General features: G+C 47.2%; 1 protein-coding gene and 1 pseudogene across 3 annotated transcripts in view; both read left to right on the top strand.

Moving 5' to 3' along the window:
• Positions 1-24,409, top strand: part of ABL1 (ABL proto-oncogene 1, non-receptor tyrosine kinase) — a 99,016-nt gene that overhangs the window by 39,797 nt on the left and 34,810 nt on the right. The window contains exon 1 of one of the 3 annotated variants that reach the window (XM_037494076.1): positions 23,278-23,393. The exons of the other annotated variants lie outside the window; for them this stretch is intronic. Coding sequence (XP_037349973.1) covers positions 23,315-23,393 — 79 coding nt within the window. The 5' untranslated portion in view covers positions 23,278-23,314. Of the gene's footprint in view, positions 1-23,277; positions 23,394-24,409 lie in introns of those variants that run through there. 3 annotated transcript variants of the gene reach the window in all.
• Positions 8,356-8,521, top strand: LOC119233225 (U2 spliceosomal RNA; annotated as a pseudogene).

The following is a 24,409-nucleotide window of genomic DNA, read 5'->3' as shown; positions in this document are numbered from 1 at the left end:
TGCCTGTTCTGTTCCCCGCTCTGTTTCTGGTGAATCCTCTCACCCTCCTGTGCATTTGGCCTGTACCCCGGTTCTTGTATAAATAAATAAATAACTCTTTTAAAAAATAAATAAAACCACCCATAGGGCTTCCTTGTAAGTTGCTGTCTTGTAGTGGGGAGAAGCAAGAGGAGGTGTTTTAATCAGCCTATTCATAGGTCTCAGATTTCTTTGGTTTAAATACTAACTTTTGGGTCCCTTTGGAGGGTTTCCTACCCTCCCCCCGCTGTTTCCCATTAAAAAAGAGCTTCTGGGTGTCTTGGGGGCTTATGAGCTCTTAGGGGACGAGGAGGGTACTTGGCCGTGCTCGCCTGCTCTCCCGGCCCTTTGTGCAGGTGTCCCCTGAGGGGTAACTTGCAACCTGCGTTTTCTTCTTTGCCACCACCAGGTCCAGGAGACAGCCCTGGCTTAGCCTTCCCGCTGAGCTCCTTAGCAGGCCTGGCTCCTTAGCAGGCTTGGTTGCTGCTCGCAGGGCAGAAAGGAAGGCCACGCTCCTCTTACCACACACGTAAGGGAACCGTGCTGGAGTCGTGCCCGCCCCGCCTCTGCTTGGTTCCGTGCTGTCCAGTGCTGGTGGTGGGAGGTTGCAGCCGCAAGGTGATCTCCCAGAGTTTCCATCAGGAACTGGGGCAAAAGCCCCATTATTTCCCTCTCCCTCTCAGTACCTGTTAGCCTCCAGCCCTGACCTCCAGCTGCCAGTTAGCCACATGTTGCCCCTCATCTGCACATCTGTTCTCTGCCCTGCTTTGTGGCGTGGGATTTGAATCCTGTAACCTCGCCTCTGTCAGCTGGCTGAATGCTAGACTCGGTTAAGAGGGGCGGAGAGGCCTCCTCCTGGCGCTGGTCCTCAGTGGGCTGTGTTCAGGACACCGAGGGGCTGCGGCCCCAGCTGCAGCTGCTCACAGCCTTGCAAGGTTTCTCCATCCGCGCGGCCACTCCCAGGGGCCCCGCTGCGTCATGCCGGTAGTGGCTGTGTGTGCGAGTGTGTGTGTGCAGCCGTGCCCTCTGCAGCGCTCTGAGTCCCATCCTTGGGCTGAAGGGAAGGCTCGTCTAAGTTCCTAGTTCCTTCTGTGTTTTCTCTCCCTCGGCCCTGGTTGTCTGGTACTGGTCCTGGTGGGTTTGGGGCGGGGAGATCCTGGCTTGGCTTGTGAGTGGGGAAAGCGCAGCTCAGAGTCCGGGCCCCGGGGAGATGTAAACAGCTTTGCCAGTCCTTTGCCAGGCAATGTAATGGACAACTTTGCCAGTCCATTCGGCCCCATAATTTGTTGTGCCAGTTAGACAAATGGAGAATCTGGGAAAACAGAGCGCCCTCGTGGCCGTTGTGTTGGCTGACACCTCTTTATATGCAGTTTTCCCTGTTCCAATTGTTGGTCTGGTTTCTGTCCCTGACTGGCCCCTGACGGCTGCAGCACGTCTGCCCTCAGAAGTGTGCAGGGGCGGGGGGGGGGGTGGTGGCGGTGGTGGTGATGACACACTGTGTGGCTGTTTGCTTCTTCCTCTCTCCACACTCTGCAGTGATGGAAGGGCTGGGCCTTCTACTTCTTTCTTCTGGATGGAGCTCCTCTTACGTCATTTCCTCCTCCCCTGGTGCCGTAAACATCTCTGCCAGCTTGTCATGGAAGGGCATGTAAGTTACTTTGCCAACACAAACAGTCGTACAGTGAAAATATGGCTTATTTTGAAAGCAGTCATTAGCTTTAAAAGCTAGTTATCACATAGTAACTTAATAAGTGAAAATAATTTGGACCAATAATGTTGGAGGAAAAGGGAAGAAATGGCTAGTCAGAATGAAAGACTAAATTACTGTTTCTGGCTTTATTATTTTTATATTTCGAAGTGCTGTTATCAGACACACTCACACACACGTAGGGTTGTTGTGCCTGTTTGTTGAATGGACCCTTTGCGGTTTTTAACCTTCCTCTCTGCCCTTCACGTTCCTTGTTCTGGTCTGTGTCACCATCACGTCATCTCTTTTGATAATGCTCACACACTATTTCTTTTCTCCGTCCTTTTGCTGACCTGCCTCTGTATCCCTTGTACCTGTGTCTCTTACCTGGCGATGACTTGCTCTTTGCTTTTTTTCTTGGAGTCAGACTCTTGGTGGGGGAGCAGGGAGCGTCCTGGTCCCAGGAGCTTACTCATGGCCCGTGTGCCTGCCCTCCATGTGCCATGGAGTGGAGAAGGGGCAGGGGTCTTGGGTGGGATGGAATGTCCCCTGTTCCTGCCTCCCGGGGGGCAGAAGATACGTACTTCTGCCAGCGTAGGATCTAGCACACAAAGACTTTGTACCTCACCACCAGAATCCATAGATCTTTACCCGTGTTCCAGGGGCAGGGAAAGTTCCTTGCCCTTCCCCGAGTGAGCAGGGCTTTTGCGTTGTCTGAGAGAAGGATCTAGAAAGTGGTCACACTTTCATTGCAGCTCAGTATTGAGGGTGCTCTCTCCAGTCTGTTCTGCTCCCGGGCTGTCTCACCAGCACCTGGTAGAGGCCCCACCGGAGGGAGCTTGCAAGTGAGTTCAGACAACCCCTCACGTCTGGGCCTCCATGGGATTACCAGGTCATTCGTGACTTTATAAGAATTCATTAAAATTAAAGCTGTTTTTTCCTGACTAATTTAATGGCATCCACCTCTTTATCCTGCGCTCTTGAAAGGTCACACAGCTTGCATGTCTTAGCTCCTCGGGGGGACTTGGCACTCTTTAGAATTCAGTTCACTTGGTTACCTTGTGACCTCAGCTCTCTGAGTAGTTCAGGAGAAGTTAAGAAAAATCAAGGTTTTATAGATTATCTAGTTTTTTCTTGTTAGGATGGGAATGATGTTCTCATGTGGTTTTTCTGTCACAAGTAGGTATAGTACTCTCTGTTATTTCTTCACCTGTTCCTTAGCAGAATTTTAGAGGTAACATGGAGTTTCGGGGTCCTCACTGATCAATGCAGTTTGCTAATGCAAACTTACAATTTACAAGAATTCCCACATGACCTTTACTTTGATTTATCAGTTTTTAACAGGTTGCCCCATTAAATCTGTTTTATGATTCTTCACATGCGCGCACATGTGTGTGTGTGTGTGTGTGTGTGTGTGTGTGTGTGTGTATTCTGTAAAATTTGTTTTCTCTGGGTCAGTTGAGATTAGGTTATAACGTTTTGTCCCTTTGTGCTTTATTGCTTTCAGTGTATTTCCTTAGAACAAGGATATTCTCATCTTTAACTATGGTATAGTTATCAACTTTAGGAAATTTAAGTTTGACAACAATAATTTTATTTAGTCTACAGCTGTACTTCATTTTTCTCACTAATGCCCCTTCATTTTCCCACTAATGCCCTCGTTTGTGCAGGATTCAGTCCAGGATCTTGAATTGTGTTAATTTGTTGTGTTAATTTGTTGTTGTTAATCTACTGTACTCTATGTTTCTCATATAACACTGATATTTTTAAAGAATGTGGCCTGGTAACCTTATAGAATTTCTGTCAATTTGAGTTTGTGTGATATTTACTTATGTTTAGATTCAAGTTACCCATTCCTGATTAGAACAGTGCAGAAGTCAGGTGTCTTTTTCATCGTGTCACACCCATTGGTGCACACAATGTCCCTCTGCCCGAGAACTGTGCAGTGGAGGGAGTAGTGTATCTGGGACAGGCTTGGGGCTCTTAGAGTGGAGAAAGGGGTCAGTGAGCCAAGAACATTTCTTGTGAAGCCAAGATTTGAGAGAGGCGGACACATGGATCAAGCAGCAAGGAAACGATGTTTCACCTCAGGATTTGGGTATAGGGCAAAGGAAAAAAAAATGACATGGGAGAGTTTGTGGTTCCTGACCAGCTTCCACTGGGAAATGATTTTATACTATGTGTGTGGCCCCCAATAACTTCAAGTTGGATTTGACTTAAAGTGGACCTTTAGTTTTAGATTTTTAGAGTCTCTAGGCACTTGGCAGAAGAAAATTGAAGTCTTCTCTGGACTCAGAGTTCTCATAGGTCATTCCAACTAATGGGAACACACCATAAAAGAAAACAGATCCTCCTTCCCCCACCTGAAACAGAAAAAATATGTCATGCACAGGAGTCAATTGAAACAAGAGTAAACCCTCACCTCTAAATACTGGATGGTCTCTCTTGTAGCAGGAATTTAGAAAACTTAAATAAGGGACCAGGAAAAAGACTAATTAGAATAATTATAATAAAGTGAAAATAAAAATCAACAGGCAACTATAAACCAGAGACACACTACGGGGGGTGGGGGGAAGGGAGTAGGATCAAAACGAAGGGGGTGTGAGTTGTATGGGGACTATAACCAAGATGAAAATGCATACATCATGCACAAATGAAAAATAATGTAAAAAATATATAAAATAAAGATTTCAGGCATTGAAAATATTGGAGATAGAATAAAATTCATTTAGTGCTTTTGAGGAAACAAAAGAAGGAATTGAAAATATGAGTAAAGAAAAAGATACCATAAAAAATAACCAGACAAATTTATTTTAAAAACCAAATATGTGCAGAAGTGAAAAGCATAATCACTGAAATAAATTCAAGGTGAGGTTAAATATCATAAGCGATAGCACTGAAAAGAGAAATAAGTGAAAGATAAATCTGAACAAGTATTACAGACTGCAGGATAGACAGACACGACATGGAAAATCCGCGAGGTTAAAAACCAAGGTTATGGCAAGAGGGCCCCACTTAGGGTTAACTGGAGTTCTGGAAGAAAATGCTACGGGGAATGGGAAAGAAGCGATCCTGAAAGAGACAGCGGGTGAGGATGTTTGTGATAAACAAGCACACTTCCCTGCACCTCGTGGAGACTAGTGCAGCAGTATAAACAGAGAGCCACGTAACATTTAAAAGTCCCAAGTGTAACAAGCTGTTAAAATATGTTCTGTACTTCTGTGTTGACAAATATACCTTCATACCCACCTCCAGGGCCAGGCTTAAATTTAGAGTTCTTGGACTCCACAAAGTTCCACACTGACATGTGGCAGAAGGCCGGGGCGAGACCCTGGTCTGTGACCCAGAGCTCTTCCCTTGCTCCCCAGCTTTATCAATGAACTGTGTGGTGAGGAGTCTCCCGCACACGTATAGACATTCCAGCCCGCGTATCTAAGCACTGTTCACACTCTCCCAAATGTGCCGCTTGCGAGCACCCCTGGCCTGTGCCCACACTGCTGGTGCATCCACTTTCAGAACAGACCTGGGAAAGAGGTCCATGCAAACCCTGAATATGGGCTTGGAGCTGATTAGGTCGGGAACCCGGGACCCTAACTCAAAACTCAGAATATGGTTGTTAGGCCCTGGGTAGGCACATGCCCTGAGCATAGAATCCAGGGCAGGGTCCCAGAAGGTTGGTCGTCAGCTTCAGGAAGGTCATCAAGTCTGAAAACCCTCAAAAGGAAAAGAAAAGAAAACCTGCGAGCCTATAGAATGTCAAAGATAAAAGATTCTGAAAGGACAGATTCCCAACAAAGGAACAACAATTAGAATGATGACTGACTTTCCTGCAGTGGAAGCAGAAGCCCTTGTAGAAGGGCATCTCTAAGACATGGTAGAATCCAAAAGAGGCGGAAAAAATAGCAGTCAGCTTAGAGTCATGGAACCTTGAAACTTTTAAGAATGAGAATGATTTTCAGACATTTTCTGATAAATGAAGACAAAGGGACTTTACCACTGAGAATTTATCACTACATGACATGCCCAAGGATGTTCTATTTCAGGAAGGGAAATGACCCCAAGAAAAAAGGTTTAAAATTTGAGAAGTCATCAGAAAGACCCAAAGAGGTGTATTCATTTACCTGGAATCACAGACAATTTACAGCTGATCCTGGACTTAAACCCAAATCTGTCTTGAGGAATGGAAGTAAGAAATGCAGTGGAAACCAGAATAGCATCTCCACCCGGGAGGAGACACTGGCCTGGGTTTACTTCTGAGCTCAGCGCCGCATTTTCACCAGAATGCACTCAGGCCAAGTCCAGCACCTTCTGGGGGTTCGCGCTCAGCTTCTCAGTACTCAGGCTTTGTTTAGTACTGGATTATGGTGGACTTTGTAACCGGGGACGCCCACCTCATTGGGGGTTTCTTGATGCCTTTCAGGACATTGTTTTTCTTGTCCTCTCCATGCATTTTAGAAATTTTAAACTATTTCTTCAGGGAAACAACGAACCCATACCAGCTGCATTGTTAATTGCTTTTTTTGATTTGAATGTTAGTACTAGACTTCGCCTGTTGTTTAGATGCAGGCAAACCCGGCTAATGAATGCGGCTTCCAACCTAAGTCACCATTACCCTGCAGATGACATTGGATCATGGTGTATTATTCTCTTGTTGATGTAAGTGCTTCACACTGCAGAGTTTATGCCTGCTCTTAGGTCTTTTTTTCTTTTTACCTGTGGACTTAAAACCATAAAATTAGCAGAATGTTATCGTCAAAAGACTTTGTTTTATGAACTAGCTGATTTATTTTATTCATTGCATGAGCTTAGGCAGAATCTTTTTTTTTTTAAGGCCAAGTTTAAGATACCTTAGACCATGGAAATGTGTGTGTTTCCTGGCCTGTTCTATCTTTCGAAAGCCAGATTTCATCAAAACAAATGAATCACTGTTTTTTCTTCCTTCATCATCCCCTAATTGGTTTCCAAAATAAAATGATTAATGGCCGCATTTCTCAAGTGCACTGTTTTGATTACAGCCCTTACTGGCTATACTGGTGGTACATTGGGTAACGCTTTTTCAAAACTGGTGACCACATGTGTAAGGGCAGGAAGGGGCACAGGGCAGGTTTTCTGACCCAGCAGACCAGGTAAAGGAGGAGTCAGAGTCCTCAGTGGTTTTGCAGGTCTTTTATTTAGATTTACCAGGCATATGGCAGGCAGGGGTGCCGGGGGGGCCGGGAGGCTGGCTCTCCTCCCAGCCCCCAGCAAATCCTCACTCTCTGTGCCTCTCTGGCATTCTCTCTGCTTCTCTTCTTCTTCTCTCGGCTTCTGCTCGTTCTTGGCTTCTGCTGGCATCCCCGTGATGCCGCCCTTATAAACTCAGCCTCTCAGCCCAGGTGTACCCACTCAGGTGCCCGCCATTAGGCATGCACTCAGGACCACAGGGTTCCCTCATCTGTCCTAATGGCAGGAGGGCAGAAAAGCCTGATACTTTTACCTTACCCTACAACATGGCTTCAGCATGGGTTACCCAGATTTGTTGCCACTAGAAGTCTTCAAACGACCAAGCTTCTAACCTTGTGTTTTGGTTATAAGTTAAGGAAAATGATTTTGAATAATGAATCCTCGGTTGTGATCCAGGCTCCATATTTCTTGAGCTCTGTTTTAGTTTCCAGAGAGAGCCTCTTTCTAATTAATGGAGTTTTGAGCCATCCATTGTGTGCAAGCATCGTTAGGCCACCCTCTGGCAGAAGATGCTGATTATTTCTGACTGCAGGGCCCCTCTGTCCTGGTACCCGCAAAAGAGCAGCTCTCTTCACATTCTCCAGCACTTGAGGTGATGAGTGGTACAGAAGAATCGGCTGGCTGGGCTCACTGGTGCCACCCAAGGGCTTCTTTCGAGCAGCCACTGACACCACACCCTTGGTCCACGGGTGACTGTTCCTTGCCACGCTGCCCATGGCTCGCCGGCCATCGCAGGTTCCGCCTGTATCAACAGGGAGGAATAATTACCCGACACGATGAAGTGGGTGGATTTAGAATTCCGCTTCCGATGGCATTGACCCTTAATGCAGCTGGTTTCACTTAATACGTTTTGTTTAAACAAACCCTGTCCCTGGAAATGGTTTCAGAATAGTCTGTTCCTATGCTCTGACTTTTAAAAAGATTTTCCCAACAATATCATAAGTGCGTGAGCATGACAGATTAGAAGATTTTCCTTCGTTGTTATAGTTATGAATGGATCGTGTCCAGATAGGATACATTGATTATCATATTTAGTAGCTGAGAGATTTAATTTGGTGCCTTTATTCTGTAAAACTGGCCAAATTCTTTTTGTTGTTTAAGTGTGTTCCCCCTTAAGGGACTCTGATGTCTAGAAATCTAGACTGAAAAACAGATAAACTAGAGATGAGTGTTCTTTGTAAATATGAAAAATTCTTCACAAAAAGGCCAGTGATGGGCTAATTAGTAACCATTATATTTCCAGTGGTATATAGATTTCTATTTTAGATATAAGACCACATAATTTAGATTAAATTTAACAAAACTGAGTGGAAGTACAAATAAGATATTAGTTTCTACTATGGCTTCAGAAACAAGGTTGTATCACTTTATTTAAATTGTTGATGAAAGAACCTTACGAAATTGTAGTTTAAAAAACACACAACTCAATCGCTTCTCGGCCTTTTGGCTAAGATCAAGTGTAAAAAACACACAACTCATAAAGAACTTTTTGTATAAACTTCCATTTTCTTGTATTCTCCCATAGGATTTATTCTAGTCTTCGGAGAACTTATCTCAGTTTGTAATTATACATTAATTAGTGTGATACTTTGTTCAATACCCCTGCCTCCTGGACTCCCTTAACACAGGGACCATGCCTGTCTTGAACTTTATCAGTGCACAGTGGTATCCGCTGGCACTGGTAGGTGTTAGTAGGAACCCAGGGAATGGACGAGTGAGTGAGTGAATGAGTAAAACTCGCCCTGGAGTGCAGCACAGCAGGCGCTTCCTAGTCGGCTTTACCGGAATGAACTCCCCTCATTAAGTTGGGAATGAACTTCCCTCATTAAGTTGGGAATGAACTTCCCTTAAGTACCGCCTGGTAGCCACATACAGAGCTCCCAACAGCTTGCTGGTTAACATTTAGATCTTTGTTGCCAACACCTTTATTATTTGTGTCTGGCAGCTATTCCACTGTCCATATAGGAATTTTTGGCAACTACAAGGACACAGGCTATTTTCCACTCCCAGGGCTGGTGCCTTCGGGCTTCCAGGAGCAGGTCTCTGTTGCCAGGCACCGCGGCCCTGTTCTCAGGCTCCAGCCGAGTCAGGGACCAGACCCAGAGGCCTGCCCTTTTTCACCTCCTTTTCTTCCTTTCCCGCTCTCTGAATGTCATTTCTTCAGCAGTTCAGAATTGATACAGCTTCCAGAAACTTCCAGTAAACAAATGGTTAGGTTTTTTGGGTTTTTTTTAAGATTTATTTATTTATTTATTTAAGCACTGAGTACAGTCAGAAGCATGGGAGGGTGAGAGAATTCACCAGAGCCAGAGCGGGGAGCAGAGCAGGCAGAAGGACCGAAGTACACTGCTGAGGGGATCAGCGGGTGGCAGGAGAGGTCTGCGCGCCATGCGGGACCCTCCTCTGGTGGCCGGGGAGCAGCTGGGGATTGAACCTACACTGCAGAGGCCACGGGCAGCTTCGCGCTCAACCACTGCGCCACCAGGGAGGCCCTGGGTAGCTTGTATTCTTGCTCCAATGAGTACATTTTGATTGTAATTGTTTTGATTACCAAGCTAATATTTGCCCATTATTTTATTTTTTTAATTTTAATTTTATTTTTATATTCCCCATACAATTGCAACCCCCTTATTTTGACCCTAATCCCTCCTTTCCCCGCCCCCCAACCCCCGTAGAGTGTCTCTGGTTCATAGTTGTTTGTTGATTTTGATTTTTACTTTCTTATAGTTATTCTTTTTCCTGGTCCCTTATTTAAGTTTTCTAGATTCCTGCGATGAGTGAGACCATCTGGGATTTTTCTTGTTCTTTCTGGCTTATTTCGCTGAGCATGATCCCTTCCAGCTCCATCCATGTTGCTGCAAACTGCATGTGTTTATCTTTTTGATTGCTGAGTAATATTCCATGGTGCATATGTACCACATCTTCTTGATCCAGTCATCTATTTTTGTATTTGCCCATTATTTTAAGTAAGCATTCCTGCCATGGGTAACCCCTGCTCTTTGTCGAATAGTCACTATACCTTTACCCCAATGTCTGGACTGTTTAAGGAATTTCTTTCTAGGTTGTATTTTGAAAACATTTTATCCTGCACCTTCATATAAAAGTGGATGTTTTGCTTCTCAGAATGCAATTTAATTTACTTTGCAGACATAACTAATAAAAGGCAGAGAAGACATTATATCCAGTGGTAAGGGTGAGGCTACAAAAAGGGCGTTAGTGATGACCGCTAAGTTATTGCTTGCAGTGAAATCTGTAACGTATCCTGTCAAGTTCGTCTAAAGTTGCTAAGTGTATGACTGGATTAGAATAGGTAGTTGAGTGACGAAAACAGAAACTTGCGCCCAAATACAAAATATAAACATGGATATACAATCTCTAAGAGCCCTTTGGCAACTCAAGAGTGATCCCCAAACTCTCACTACTGAGAACACTTAAAACACAGGGGAGGCACAGTACGAGAGACACCTGTGTCACCATCACACTTTTTCTACTTAGAAATCCTGAGGCCCTTTGCCATGGTTTGTGTTCTGGGTGAATCAGGCACATGAGCCTTCAAATATCTGTCCCCTCCGGGTCTCATAGGGCCAAAGGAGCCCCGATGGCACAGCCCTGCTTCGGCACCACTCTTGTCCTTCCACCAGTCAGACCACTCAGAGTGCACCATGCACCGGGGAGCCCCAACTCTGGGCAGTGGGTTCCCCTGAGTAATGGGGCTTTGAGGGAAGAAAATAGTATTTTTATTGAAATCATTTACTTACAGTAGAAGTCACCCCTTTAGTGCTGGCGCTGTGCATTCTGACATCACCTCCCCAATGCAGCCCTGCCCTGCCTCCACCATGCCTCCTTCTTCTGGCTACCCACCCCCTCTCAGCCCCAGCAGCCACTTCTGACTTTCCATCCCTAGAATTTTGCCTGTTACAGAGTATCACATGCAGGCTCCAAGCAGACCGCTGCAATAATACAAGTACTACGACAAGGCAAGTCATGGATTTTTTGGTTTCCCAGTGCATATAAACATGATGTTTGCACTATACTGTCGCCAGGTAAGTGTGGGCCAGCCTTGCTCCCCCAAAATGTATGCACCTCAATAGAACAGGACACAGACACGGTGAGCAGAGGCTGTCAGAAAAGTGGTGCCAATAACCTGCGCCAAGCAGGGGACCCAGACCCCCGATTCGCAGTAAAGCAGGATATGCCAGTGGAATGTGGGATTAGAAAGTGAGGAGCCATCAGCCATGATGCATTTGACTCACCCATGCTGTTGCGTGTGATCCGCACCGTGCACGCCGCCTGCTGGGTGGTGTCCCGCATGCGCAGGGTCCGAGGTGTGAGTATCCATCCTCCTGCTCATCTGCTGTCACGAGCTATTATTACCAAAAGACATCTGAGTGTCCGGTTTTTGATGCTTTGGAGTGAAGCTCCTGTAAACATTCACATGCAGCCTTGGGGTGAAACTTAACTTTCACTTCTCCTGGGTAAATGATGAGGAATGGACTTGCTGAGTCACGTGTTCAGTGGATGCTGGGCTTAGGAGAAGCTGCCAGGCGGTTTTACAGGGTGACCGTACCATTTTGCATCCCATCCGCTGCTCACACCAACTGCTCTGCCTTCTCGTCGGCACGTGGCATCTCTCTCAGTCAGCGCCGGGACTTTTCATGCTCTTAAAAGTGTTTTTAGATGACTGGAAATTTTAATTTATGCTGAGGTTCAGTTATCCATTATTTCTCTAATGTTTCATGTTTCAGGTATTGTGCGTAAGGAATCTTTGCCTAATCTAGTCACAAGGATTTTCTTTTCTGTTGCTTTTCTAGAAATTTCCTAAGTTTTTATTGAACATGTAGGCTTCTGACCACTTTGCATGTGGTGCAAGGTATTGATTTGCAGGTGGATGCCCAGTGGCCTAGTAGCCTGGGTTCAAAAGACTATTCTTTTTCTGTTGAGTTTTCTTGGCACCTTTGCAGAGAAGTGACAGAGCACATATGTGAGGTCACATGTATGTTTTTAATTGATTTTTAAGCTTCTTAAGAAAAATGGTGACAAGGAAGTGCTTCCACTGTGTGCACTGCCGCTTTCCCTACCGGGAGACCTTTGGCAGACCCGGCCTCTGCGGGCTCCTGTAGCCCTGCGCGGGCCCTTGGTAGCCAGGCTTGCCCACATTTGGACTTTGCTTTGGTGTCTGCTCCTCCCGCTGCCTCACCTCTCGGTCAAGACTGTACATTGAGGCCTGAAAGTGTGTTTCCTTTTTACCATCTTCAGCACCACTGGCTCCACGGAATGGACCGTTCTCAGATCTGTGACTGACAAGTCAAATCTTTGACACGGAATGATGAGTCAGGAGTTTCATGGGCACTGTGCAGTCAGATGAGACCAAGACGTGAAGGAGACCCAGTTCTCTTCACAGCAGAAGCTGTTGCTCGTTCTGCTGTGCCACGTGACTGTTCTGCCGCCTGTGTGGGGTTGGCCTGTGAAGTCAGGCACATTTGGGTCATTGGTGGGGTCTCAGCATCAGAGAACACTTGGCTTCTGGAGTCTTCTCTTGGGGAATTCCTTCTCAGAGGGCTTCGGCCACAACACTGCCTCCGGGCATAAGCGCCTCCTCGGCTTCCCTTCAGTGGCTTCGGAAGTCAGATAGCTGAGCAGAAAGACTGGCCAGCGCTGTGAATTATTGATTAACTTGTGCAATTTCTTTGTTTATTAGAAGCTGGAGACTCATGAAATATTTATTGTTAATAAATTCCAATATTTAATTGATTGTTTCTCCTCTCAGCACTTTGGAAACATTTACCGCATAGAAATTTCCTACGGAGGATCTTAAGCATTATTATTAACGTTTTGCTCTCAATCTACCGTGACACTCCATTTCTATGAGATTTAGCCATTGGGACTGTATTGTCCAGAAAGGGGGGGTGGTGCCGTGTGACTGGAAAGCTGCGGCTGCTGAGACGCACTCCCCGCGCCTCCTGAGAATCGGGGTGCGTGTCTGTGCGCTTCCAGCTCTGCGATTTCTCTGTTTTAACCTACCTGCGCCACACCTCTTGGCCAGCCGGGTCCTGATTCTGTCCATATGTACGGAGCCTTTTGTGGACACTCCTTAGCCACACTGAGAGTCGGGAGGTGTCAGAACGGGGGGAACACTTTCGCTGTCATCGCTGGGAACACAGTTCTCATCGGAAGCATCCTCTGCCAGGTGCCAGCCACGCGAGCGGCGGGACAGTCTGGCATGGAACTGAGCACACGCCCCGCTTGCGTTTCTCATCCTTTGTCTCATGTTAGTGACATCCAGCTAGAACAAGCTGTCAAAGCACACGTGCTTTCTCCCTCTTTAGTAACAGTTTGTGAGGCATAATTTACATGCCAGCTACCACCGTCTTAGGGAGGTGTGGGTCATTTCTCCATCGCCACCGGCCAGCTTTAGAACATCTCCATCATCCCTGCCAACCCCTCTGCCCCGGGGCTGTGTCTCGCACCGGCCCCAGGCAGCAGCCCACGGCCTCTGCAGATCTGCCTGCTCTGAGCTCACGGTGAATTCGCGCTGTAACCGCGCGTGGCCCTTTCCTGCCACAGGATGGCCTGCACATGCCGGCCTTCGCTCCTCTGCGGTGTTGAGTGCTGCACCTTTCTTTGGATGGGCATCTGGCTGTCCATTCGCCCATCCGTGGACCTGTAGGCTGTTTCCAGTATGTGACTGTTGTGCGTAGTGCTGCTGTGAACACGCGTGTGTCAGTCTTTGGGTGGGGGTGTGTTCTCATTTCTCTGGGGCAGATTCCTAGGAGTAGGATTGCTGGGTCTTGTGTTCCACTTTTAAGAAACTGCCGTACTATTTTCTAGAGTAGCTGTACCATTTTACATTCCCACCAGCAACGTTTGAACCTTCCAGTCTCCCCCCATCCCAGCAGCACTTGGCTTTATCTGCTTTTGCTGATGATTGCATAGCTGTGTGAGTGGCTGTGAGGGCGTATCTCCTTATGAGTTTAGCTTCCATTTCTTGCCGAGCATCTGTTCATGTGCTGTTACCCACTTGTGTGACATGTCTTCTTGGGGATATGTCATGTGGGAGCTTTTACTCATTTTTTTTAAAAGATTTCTTTTTATTTATTTATGCGTACAAGAACTGGGGTGCAGGCCAGAGGTGGGGGGGTAGAGAGGATTCACCAGAGACAGAGTGGGGAGCAGAACAGGCAGGGGTACTGAAATCCACTGCTGAGGGAGCAGTGGGGAGACAGGAGAGGTCTGCTGCGCCATATGGGTCAGCCGGGGATCAGACTCATGGTGATCAGACTCATGCCACAGTGACTGGTGACAGCTTGATAGTGCTGAGACTTTAACCCCTTGTGCCAGTAGGGAGGCCCCTTTTACTCATTTTTTAGTTGGTTTGCATATTGTCTTATCAAGTGGTAAGAGTTTCTGTTCTGGATACATGTTCTTTAACAGATATAAGATAGAATATGTGTTTCTTTTTTTTCTTAAACCTTCATCACACCCGTGCCAGACGTTGTGGAAAGGGAAAGGAACAGGTGATTTGGGGAGATTTCAGATTTATGCCTGTGGAAGCTGTTCATTTAGCATTATCACCCTGGAGCCTTAATGGCTGTTATAAAAGATGCAAAATCCCAGTGGTTTAAACAAGCTCAGTGTTGACTCCTCTCCCCTATGGCAGGCAGAGGTTGGCAGCCATAGGAGTGTGCGGGGACGCCACAGGGTCAAACACTTCCATCTTGTTCTTTTAAGATGTGGATTCTAGCTCAGGATCCAAATGGCCACTGTGCCTTCCAGCTATCCCGTCCCCCTGAAGCAGTGAGAGGGGCCATGCCCATTCCTTTTAAGAACCAGGCCCAGAAGGCCTACATTTCTGCTCACTCACCATTGAATTGGTCACATGGTAAAGCCTGGGTGCCAGAGAGGCTGGGAAATGTACTCTTTATGCGCGGGCAGAGTGTCCATCTAAAACTTAGGGGTTGAGAGTGAGAGAGAACAGAAGGAGGGTCCCCCATAACCAGTCTGTGTGGGATTCCCATTCATTTTCTTTTTAAAGATTGATTGATTTATACAAGCACTGGGTACAGTCAGAAGCGCGGGAGGGTGAGAGAATTCACCAGAGCCAGAGCGGGGAGCAGAGCAGGCAGAAGGACTGAAGCACACTGCTGAGGGGAGCAGCGGGCGGCAGGAGAGGTCTGCGCGGCCATGTGGGACCCTCCTCTGGTGGCAGGGGAGCAGCCGGGGATCGAACCGGCGCTGCAGAGGCTGCGGGCAGCTTCGCAACCCAGCGCTCAAGCGCTGCGCCACCGGGGAGGTCCCCCATTCATTTTTAATCAAAGAAAGTCTAATTGATGTGAATTATTGGCCTAAACTTTGTTGAGGAGTTAATTTTACTATCGTTTTAGAATTGCACCAGAACATTCTTTATGGTGAGGTGGCCATAAATAGGAACATTGCTTAGGAAATGTGAAAATAACCTAGGAATTAAATAGATTTGGGGGTTGCTGTACTGGATGTGGATGTTATATTCATAAGATGATAGGAAAGAAGGCAGACAAGGGCAGCTTCTAGAAGGCCGGGTGCTCTTTGAAAGCAGAACTCTGTTTTATAACCTTTTCAAGTGGCTCTTTCCTTCAGACATCACTGCAGTGCCCTCAGTGACAGTTTCTCCAGCATTCGCCGTGGCCGCCGTGGTCTCCTTTCTTCTTGGGTTAACATGCCAGACCCTTGCTTTAGGAGGAGGAGCAGTCCTGTGTCATCTTGAGGTGCCATTGCTTCTCTGAGGACAATGGGGATTTCTAACAAGCAGGAAGAAATCTTCTGGATCCATTTGTCCTTTGTGTGTGTTTAAAAACCTTGACAACAAAACAAATTGGTACTGAATGTTTGCAAGAAACAAACATAACCCTCCTTTAGTGTTTCATTTCTAGGCTTTCAGCCTTGGCAACGATTACCAAGAGATCTGCTTCCTGGGTGCAGTTCTAGGCCACAGAGGGGCCCTCATACCAAGGGGTTTGTGCTTTCAGAGCCTGTTACAGCTGCCCCAGAGATAACTTGGATAAACACGGGCTCCTCCACGTACCCCCTAATCCCTGCTGGGGCTCACGCTGCGGGGAACTTCAGACAACTTGTTTTCTTTCCCTTCTCACCCTTCTCCCCACTCTCCCCTCCAGCTGCCTTCCTCCCCACCCCCAAAGTAATGTGATCGCCTAGGCCTGGTCTGCTGCTTTCGCAGATTCTTTCAGTCTAAGAGAAGAGAGGAAAAAAATTAACCCCTGGTTTCCCAGTTCAAAGTTAACAAAACTATAAAAGCCAAGAGCAATGTGTTTGAAAGTAAAAGTAATACTCCTAGTTAGTAACCCACTCTGGGGCTTTTCTTTGAGCAATTGTTTCTATGTAAAGTATGCTTAATTTGCATTATTAAAAAGATAATAGTTTGAAGCCTTTTTGTGATGTTGCTATTTTTGATTTGTTGATATCCTGGTCTTTATTTAGTATTCAGGTTAAAAACAAAACTATTCATAATTTAAAATAAGATTCTGTTGCATTTATTTCAAAAGTTAACCAAAAGAAAGGGACAAAGACAATTTGTGAAAACACTCAAAACCTCTTCAAATTGAATTTAAGCACTTGAAGTTTAATGAGACTATCCCAAACTATTTTTGCTTAATAACATCTGTTTATAACTTAACTTTAAGGTACGGTGTCGTAATTGGATTTGAGAACTCGGGGTTTGGTTGTTTGATTCTCCACCACCCGCAAAATTAAGATTTGAAACCTGTAGTTTACAATAAATTTTAGGTTTTTAACCTGGTGTCCTAAAACTGGCCTGACAGTTTTTAATTATAGGCACTTAGGGGGTAATATATAATGGAGGAAAATCTAACATGTTACTTGGAGATTTGGGTTTGTGGCTCTGCCACTAACTTGCTGCGCAAACCTTGGGCAAGTTATTTAACCTGTCTGTGCCTCAGTTGTCTCTCATCTGTAAAATGAGCAAAATAGATTCTGATTTAAAATGTTTACAGATTGAAGGACCTGTTGGTTGTTTTTTTTTTTATTATTATTATATGATTTGAAAACATGTTTTTATCTCTATTCCCTCCCCAAGTTTTACTGATAAGACCATAAAGACAGGTATCAAAGTGAAAATGCATGAAAACCAAAAGATAAGTGAGTAAGAAAGATGAACACATTCTTAGAAAATGGAAGGCAGTCACAGTGGTATTAGATATAGCAGAATTGGGGAAGCAAAAGCTTAATTTCTTCTTTTTTAAAAAAAAATTTATTTATTTATGCATACAAGAACAGGGGTGCCCAGGGCCAGAGGTGCCCAGGGTGGGGGTGAGAGGATTCACCAGAGATAGAGTGGACAACAGAACAGGCACATTGACTGAAATACACTGCTGAGGGGAGCAACTGGCGAGACGGGAGAGGTCTGTTGGGCTGTATGGGTCAGCTCTCTGTCAGGGGATCGAACCTGTACTGCATTGGCTACGGGTAGCTTCATAGTGCTGCGACTCAACCCCTTGCACCACCAGGGAGGCCCCTGTTTGCGTCTTAAGAACCGAGTGGGAGAACCAGAAATTAGAGGCAATGTTGTAGCTGGGTCTATAGCTACAACTGAAGAAATCAGTTGGAAGCCTATAAAGGAAGTGTTCAGACTTTTCACATCCTTCCTCAGCTTCCCTCCTCACCTACTTGACTGGAGGTGTCATATTGAGAACTTGCCCTATAAAGACAATGGACCCAGGGGCATTTCCTCAGCATGGGTGCCGACAAGGCATGGGGCTGAAAACTGTAGGTGGGCAAGAACAGATTTTTTTTTTTAAATCTGCATACTGAACAGTGGGATTCTTTTTTTTTTTTTAAAGATTTATTTGTTCATGCATACAAGAACCAGGGTATAGGCCAGATGTGCGGGAGGGTGAGAGGATTCACCAGAGACAAAGCAGGGTACAGAACAGGCAGCCTGACTGAAATATACTGCTGAGGGGAGTAGCGGGCAAGACAGGAGAGGAGATCGCCCGCCGGAATCGAACCCATGCTGCAGAGGCTGCGGACAACTTCACAGTGCTGCATTCAACCACCTGCGCCACCAAGGAGGCCCTGAACAGTGAGATCCTTAGCCCTCAACCCATCCCTGTGAGCCAGGGCCTTAACAGAGAAGTCATAGAAAGATTCTTTTCTGGGGGAAAAGTAAAAATTGAATGGCCCTGGAGAAAAGCCCCACCCATACCAACATTTGGGGATTCTCTTTATGATGGCTGTTTCAGGATAGAACTGCCAAAAAAAAAAAAAGAGAGAGAATTTAGGAAACAGTAAATATCAGGAAAAATTTCAGAGCATAGTCACATGTATGTTTTCTAGAGCTAGAGCTCTGGATTAGCCCCCAAGTGCCTGGCATAATTAATACAGGAAAAAAGACTCACACTGAGCCATAGCATTGTGAAATGTCAGAACTCCAAAGGATTAGAAGATCCTAAAAACATCCAAAGAGAAAAGCAGGTCATATGTTCAGGATCAAGAATCAGAGTATGATTGTATTTCTAAACAATAATACTGAAAACTAGAAGATAGAGAAATACTTTCAAAGTTCAGTGGGAAAAAATTATTTTCAAGCTAGAATTCTATACCCAGCCAAACTATCCCAAACTTTGTCATGCACCCAGGGTGTTTGTTGTTGTTGTTGCTGTTTTTTAAGGACTCTATTGGAATTTTTTTTAAGTTTCTTTTTTTAAATTTTATTTATACAAGAACCGGGGTACAGGCCAGATGTGCAGGAGGGTGAGAGGATTCACCAGAGACAGTGGGGAACAGAACAGGCAGATTGCTGGAAGCACACTGCTGAGGGGAGCAGCGGGCAAGACAGGAGAGGTCTGCTCGCCATGTGGGTTGCTCCGAGGCTGGTGGGGATCGAACCAGCACTGCAGATGCTGCAGACAGCTTCACAGTGCTCCACTCAACTGCCCGCACCACCAGGGAGGCCCTCTATTGGAATTTTATTCCAGCAAAACAAGGATGTAAGAAAGTAAATAGAACCAATATTTAGAGTTTGGCAAAATACTCTTAGGTATTTGACAGATCTTTGAAATATTGGAGGAGGGAATAGTAATTGGTTTATATAGAAGACAAATCAAATGAATAAAATCAAGGCAATATTTGCAAGATAAAGTTATATAATAAAGGAAATATCATAGTATGTTATTGTCAGAGCAATGAACAATATTTACATCATAATAATGTAAATACTATTAGTGTGACTAAAAGTTGTGATTTTTTTTCTACTGTTTAAGGAGGTTGGAGGAAATGATAGTCTTATAGCTGTAGTTAGCAGAAGATGTGGAAAACTGATGAATCCAGAAGCAACAATATGAGGATGTTAGAAATCTGAAGGAGGCTGCTTCTGGGGAAACAAACCAGGTTGTGGAATTGGGGACTGCTGTTTTTATTACAAGAGTTTGATTTTTAATCATGTGTGTATATTATTTTGATTGAAAATAAAAATTAGTGAAAATAAAATGGGCATATTAATAATACCCATTTCCTCCTGGAGAAAAATTGTCTACTAGTTATGTTTGGCTTATTAATTATAAAAATGTATTAGAGTTTTGCTGTAATGAGATTTTCTGGAAAGTGGATTTACTTTAAGGTAGTTCAATTTGCCCCCCCCCCCCCCCCGCTGAGAACTGTAAGCCTGGAAATAACAAGAGGATTAACAAATAGCATAATCTGAAAGACAATTGTGTGTTCAGCCTGCACATCCAGTCCTGGGTTTGAAGCAGGCCCCACTAAAGATGTGGGGTGTGGAGCTGGTGTTTGCCACAAAGCTGTGGTTGCAAAACCTTGGCTTTAGGATTAAAGTTAGGACTCTGTGTGACATTTGAACCTTAGTTGCTACTCCTACCCCATGGCTAGTATTTCTTTCCTTTAATAAAATAAATTGATTTCCTTGGAAAATCTCCAGACTGCTTTCATTCCCTCAGACTGCTTTCTGGAATCATTTTCACATATCACTTTTGTTAATTTTAGCTCTTGACTTAGTCCCAGTAAGTCTTGGGCAGGAACACGAACCATCACCTGATATAGAGTCTTCTCTTTTGGAAATCACACTTGCTACTGTTTATTGAGCAACTTCTATCATTACCTTTTGTCTAATCTTCATAGCCCTCCAAGAAAGCTACTTTTACTCCCACCCACCCAGTTTTACATGTGAGGCTCCGAGAGGGGAAGTTGCTTGTCCAAGCCACCACAGTTAGTGGCAAATCTGAGTTTTGGAACCAGGTTGCCTGTATTGTAGCTAGCCTCCTTGCCTTGCTTCCCCTCTTTCCCCAGTTTGCCCCACCCAGAGTCACCAGGCCTGTGTGACACTTGACCAACAAGTAGTATCATCCTACTGGAAATTTCTGAGACTTAAAGAGGCATGCGTGTCCTTTTACAGCAGCAAAAATAGGTCAATGTGGCCATTTACTAAGCTGTGTTCTCCTGCATTTGGGTGCACACTGGGCCCCCAGCTCTCACCAGACTGTGTTTGCAGCAGAGAAAGTGGGCTTTGTGGGCATGAACACGTGGAATAGCATGCCCATCCCCAAGGGCTTTGCTCCTCCCCTCTGGCTTTGCTAGTGTGATCCACCTTTCGCTTAAATTGCAAATTACGTATTTTGGAAAGTTCGAGTACTTTGGACTTGACTACTTCCGAGATATGTGAACTTGAATACCAACCTCCCCCTCAGTTTTCTTATCTGTGAAATGGATTTAAACCACACAAAGTTCATGGGGTTGTTGTGAGGCTTGAGGTAGGTGCCCAGCACATCTTTGGTGCCGTTAAAATTCAATTCCTTTCCCAAGCTGAATGCAGCTCAGCAAACAGTAGCTCATAGTTTTTCCCATTTCTTTCTTTGTTTTTTTTAAAGTTAATGACTTAAGGTTGAAGGTTGCTTAGAAGGAGTACTTCCTGGGCTTTTCGTCATTCTAGTAAGAAAATTAAGTCCCTCCTTTATTTGCCATCACAGAGTCTCACAAGCCTCGGTGTGGTTGTGTAGACTTCAGCCTTGTTTTCAACATTTGTTGCTGCTAATTCAGTGTTCTGCCAGACCTGTTGATGCAGAGTTTTATAACATTTTTTAAAGATTTGGACACAGTTTATGAGCATTAGTCATTTTAAGAGGATGTAAGAGGAGAAGGTCATTTCAGACTCAAGATAGACTATTAGTAATAATCATCAGCTTTTAAAAACAAAGTTACCTCCCGATATGAAGTACATACATGCAAATAGATTTCTGGGCTTATATTAACTGATAGTATCCATGCTTATGGTTAGAAATGCAAGAAATGCCCAGTAATGTGTAATTCTTGACACTAAGCTGCCAGTACACATACTACCCTGCTACATAACAACAGTTAGCCCCACGCCCTTTGCCTTTCCAGAATCGCACCAACACAGGCATCGCATTTTCAGCTTGTTTGTACCGGTGGCGTTTTTTGGATTTTATTTTTGGCATTACACTCGGAGGTGGAGAGAGTCGAGCCAACACTAAATAAATCAGCAGTCATGACACACTGTCTCTCTGCCAGCAGCAGTGCTCCCAGATTCTAGAGAGCACCCACAACCCTTGCACTTGTCTCCCCATGACCAGGTTCCCTGCGCCACCCTCCCTGACCTGCTTTCTTGGGTGCTCATGAAGCCTGACCTAGTACCATGACACTAACTGTAGGTCCCTCAGCTACAGGAAAAACACATTTTGTGCATGGATCAGAATTTGGCAGAACACTTGTGAAAAGTTAATGACCCCTGGCTGAGAATCCCTGTGACATACGCTACTCACATCCAGTCCAATCTTGAATTTTTATGTGCTATTTTTGGGAGACCTAAGCAAAGATCTTGTTACTTAGCCATTCCTGGTATACTGAAGAAACCCGGGATTTTGTCCTTACAGGATAGGCTGGAAATTACAACGTTTGAGTCCAGCGTGGCTTCTGGGGCTGATCACTGGGTCTCAACCCAGGCTTCCTCTGAAAGCCTTCCACATGACCCCCTTAGTCACTTAACCAAAGAGCACATCTGCAAAGCGCTAATCGACTTGGAATTTATTCCAGGTTGGAGGGGCCTGCATAAGCCACTGGTCAGGAGGAGCCTGATGGTCTTGGGGCCAGACCCACCTGGGTGAGCCCAGCACTGCCTGTTCAGCTATTAGGGCCTTGGGCAAGGTGCTTGACTTCCCTCAACTTAAGGGTAATAATCCCATTTTCCTCATAGTGCAAATACACTGCTGTCAGGTAGGGAGCTGGCTTCTCACAAGGCTGACAAGTGTGAGATCTGCACACACTGAGCTGCATTGTTCAGGGGCTCCAGAGGGAAGAAAGTAACTGTCTCCCTGTTGCAATTTAGTTAACTGACACTATTGATTAAATAAATTGTGTTTCCTATTGTTATTGAAATGTATCTGATTTTTATTAAATTATCTGGTATGGGTAGGTTCCCCATTGCGTCCCACAGATCTGGATTTCTGGTTTCGTGCCAAGTAACACATTATTGTGATTATTGTTATTTTAACATGTTACAGCATTGTCTGTTTCACTCATAACCATAGCTGTAAAAAGATTTGCGCCCAACACAGCAGTGAAATGGGTTTTGAACAACCCCCTGGAGGGGGCACGTTTTCTGCGGAAGAAAAGGACGCCAAGGGGGAGATGCAGGCCCTGCCTCTGGAGCCGCCGCGGACACTGAATTCCCTTCGCAGGGACTCGGGCATCCGACCTTGGGCGTCTCTCCTGCCCCAGCCCCGCGGGGCGGGATGTGGGGTTCGACCAAGGTGCTGCATACCTGTGCGCCGTCCCGTGGGCTCACGCGCCGGCTGTGCAGTCCTCCGACACCCCTCGAGCTAGCTCCCCCAGAGTGAGCTCGCGGAGCAGACGAGCGACCCGGACTGGCAATTCCAGAGGAATGTGCATTATTCACCAAGTTCTCCAGCCCAGAGCTCGCCGGCGCCACGCACGTGCGGGCGGGGCGGGGGGCTCGGCCCGGGGTGCGGCTCGGCCCGGGGTGCGGCCCCCGCCAGCCAGGGCCGCCCGCAACGCCCGCGCCTCCTCGGGGTGTGGGGCCGCGCGCCCCGGCGCCAGGAGCCGCGAGCCGCGTCCCCGCGGGGCTCCGGGGCGGGCGGGCGGGCGGGCGGGGCGGGGCGGCGCCGAGCGGGTTAAGGCGGCGGGGGCGGGCCTCGCGGGCCGGGCCGGGCCCTTTGTTAACCGGCGCGCCCGGAGCGGGACGGAGACGCGGCGGGGCGGGCGCGGGCGGCATGGCGGGGCCGCGGGGGCGCGGGACGGCGCGCGGGGCCAGCGGGGCCAGCGGGGCGGGCCGGGCCTGAGCGGGCCGCGGAGCGAGGGGGGCCGGCCCGACGCCGCCGGCGCGCGAAGATGCTGGAGATCTGCCTGAAGCTGGTGGGCTGCAAGTCCAAGAAGGGGCTCTCCTCGTCCTCCAGCTGCTACCTGGAAGGTGAGCGCCCGCCGCGGCCGCCGCCGGGCCTGCCCGGGCCTGGCCGGCGCCCCCGCCCGCGGGAACCCACGTCCGCCCGCGGGCGCGGCCCCACCGCGGGGCGCCCCGAGAAACTTGGCGAAAGCGCCCCCGCGGGCCTCCGGGGCCTGCGCCCACGCGTGGGGCGTCCACGTTGCGCGGGAAGTGGGGGTCAGAAAGGGCCCGGTGGTTGTGAACGTGATTTCCGTGGAGCGTCCGCACAAAGGGACGCGGCTCTACCATGTATGGACAGTTTCGCGCTCCCGGCCCCTCCACCATCTTCCCTGCGCGCCGCGGAGCGGCCAGGCCTGGGGCGGGCTCCGTGGGAGCAAGGGCGGGCGCGGCTCCTCGGGAGGCCTTTCCGGCGAGCCTGGCAGGGTCGGGGCGGGAGGGGGCCGCGCGCCCCTGGGCCAAGCCGCGGGGAGGCCCGCGCCTGGGCTCGCCCTGCGCGCCTCTTCCCCGGCCTCTTCCCGGCCGCAGTGTTTTCTTCCTGTTACTTGTCTTTCGTTTTTTGTCCTAATAAGGGGACAGCTGAAGGGAAGGAAAAAGCACATTGAGGATGCGGGGTCCTCCTCCTGCAGCGTCAAGATGGGTCTGAAGTTGGTCCGACGTGCGGTCTGGTCACCCCAGGTTGTTGCCTTCATCAGAAAGGCCGGGGCCTCTGGAGGCCCAGGGGCCCGCGCCTGCGGTTGCGTTCTGTTCATCCAGAATCCAGGCTGGGACAGGACGGCGGCGCTCGCTGTGAGCGAGGACCCTGCTGTGGAGCCCTCCGGGGCCATGTGGGCTTCATGGAGAAGGACGTGGGCCTCCTTGGTGGCTCACCCCGTTTTTGCTTTCCTTCCATCTTTGTTTTTCCCCATCTTTTGACCTGAGGACCCACCTGGGGTGAACACGGGTGATACAGGTGAACCCCAAGCTGTGTCTATGCAGGCCCCCTTCCCTCTATGGGATTTCCGGCCTTGGCAGCAGGAAGAGATGGTTTATTTGCCCCTAAAAGT

Source organism: Talpa occidentalis, unplaced genomic scaffold (genome assembly GCF_014898055.3).
Source record: "Talpa occidentalis isolate TD23 unplaced genomic scaffold, MPIMG_talOcc4v2.1 talOcc4.7, whole genome shotgun sequence".
Lineage (NCBI taxonomy): Eukaryota > Metazoa > Chordata > Mammalia > Eulipotyphla > Talpidae > Talpa > Talpa occidentalis.
This window is presented reverse-complemented; position numbering and strand designations above follow the sequence as displayed.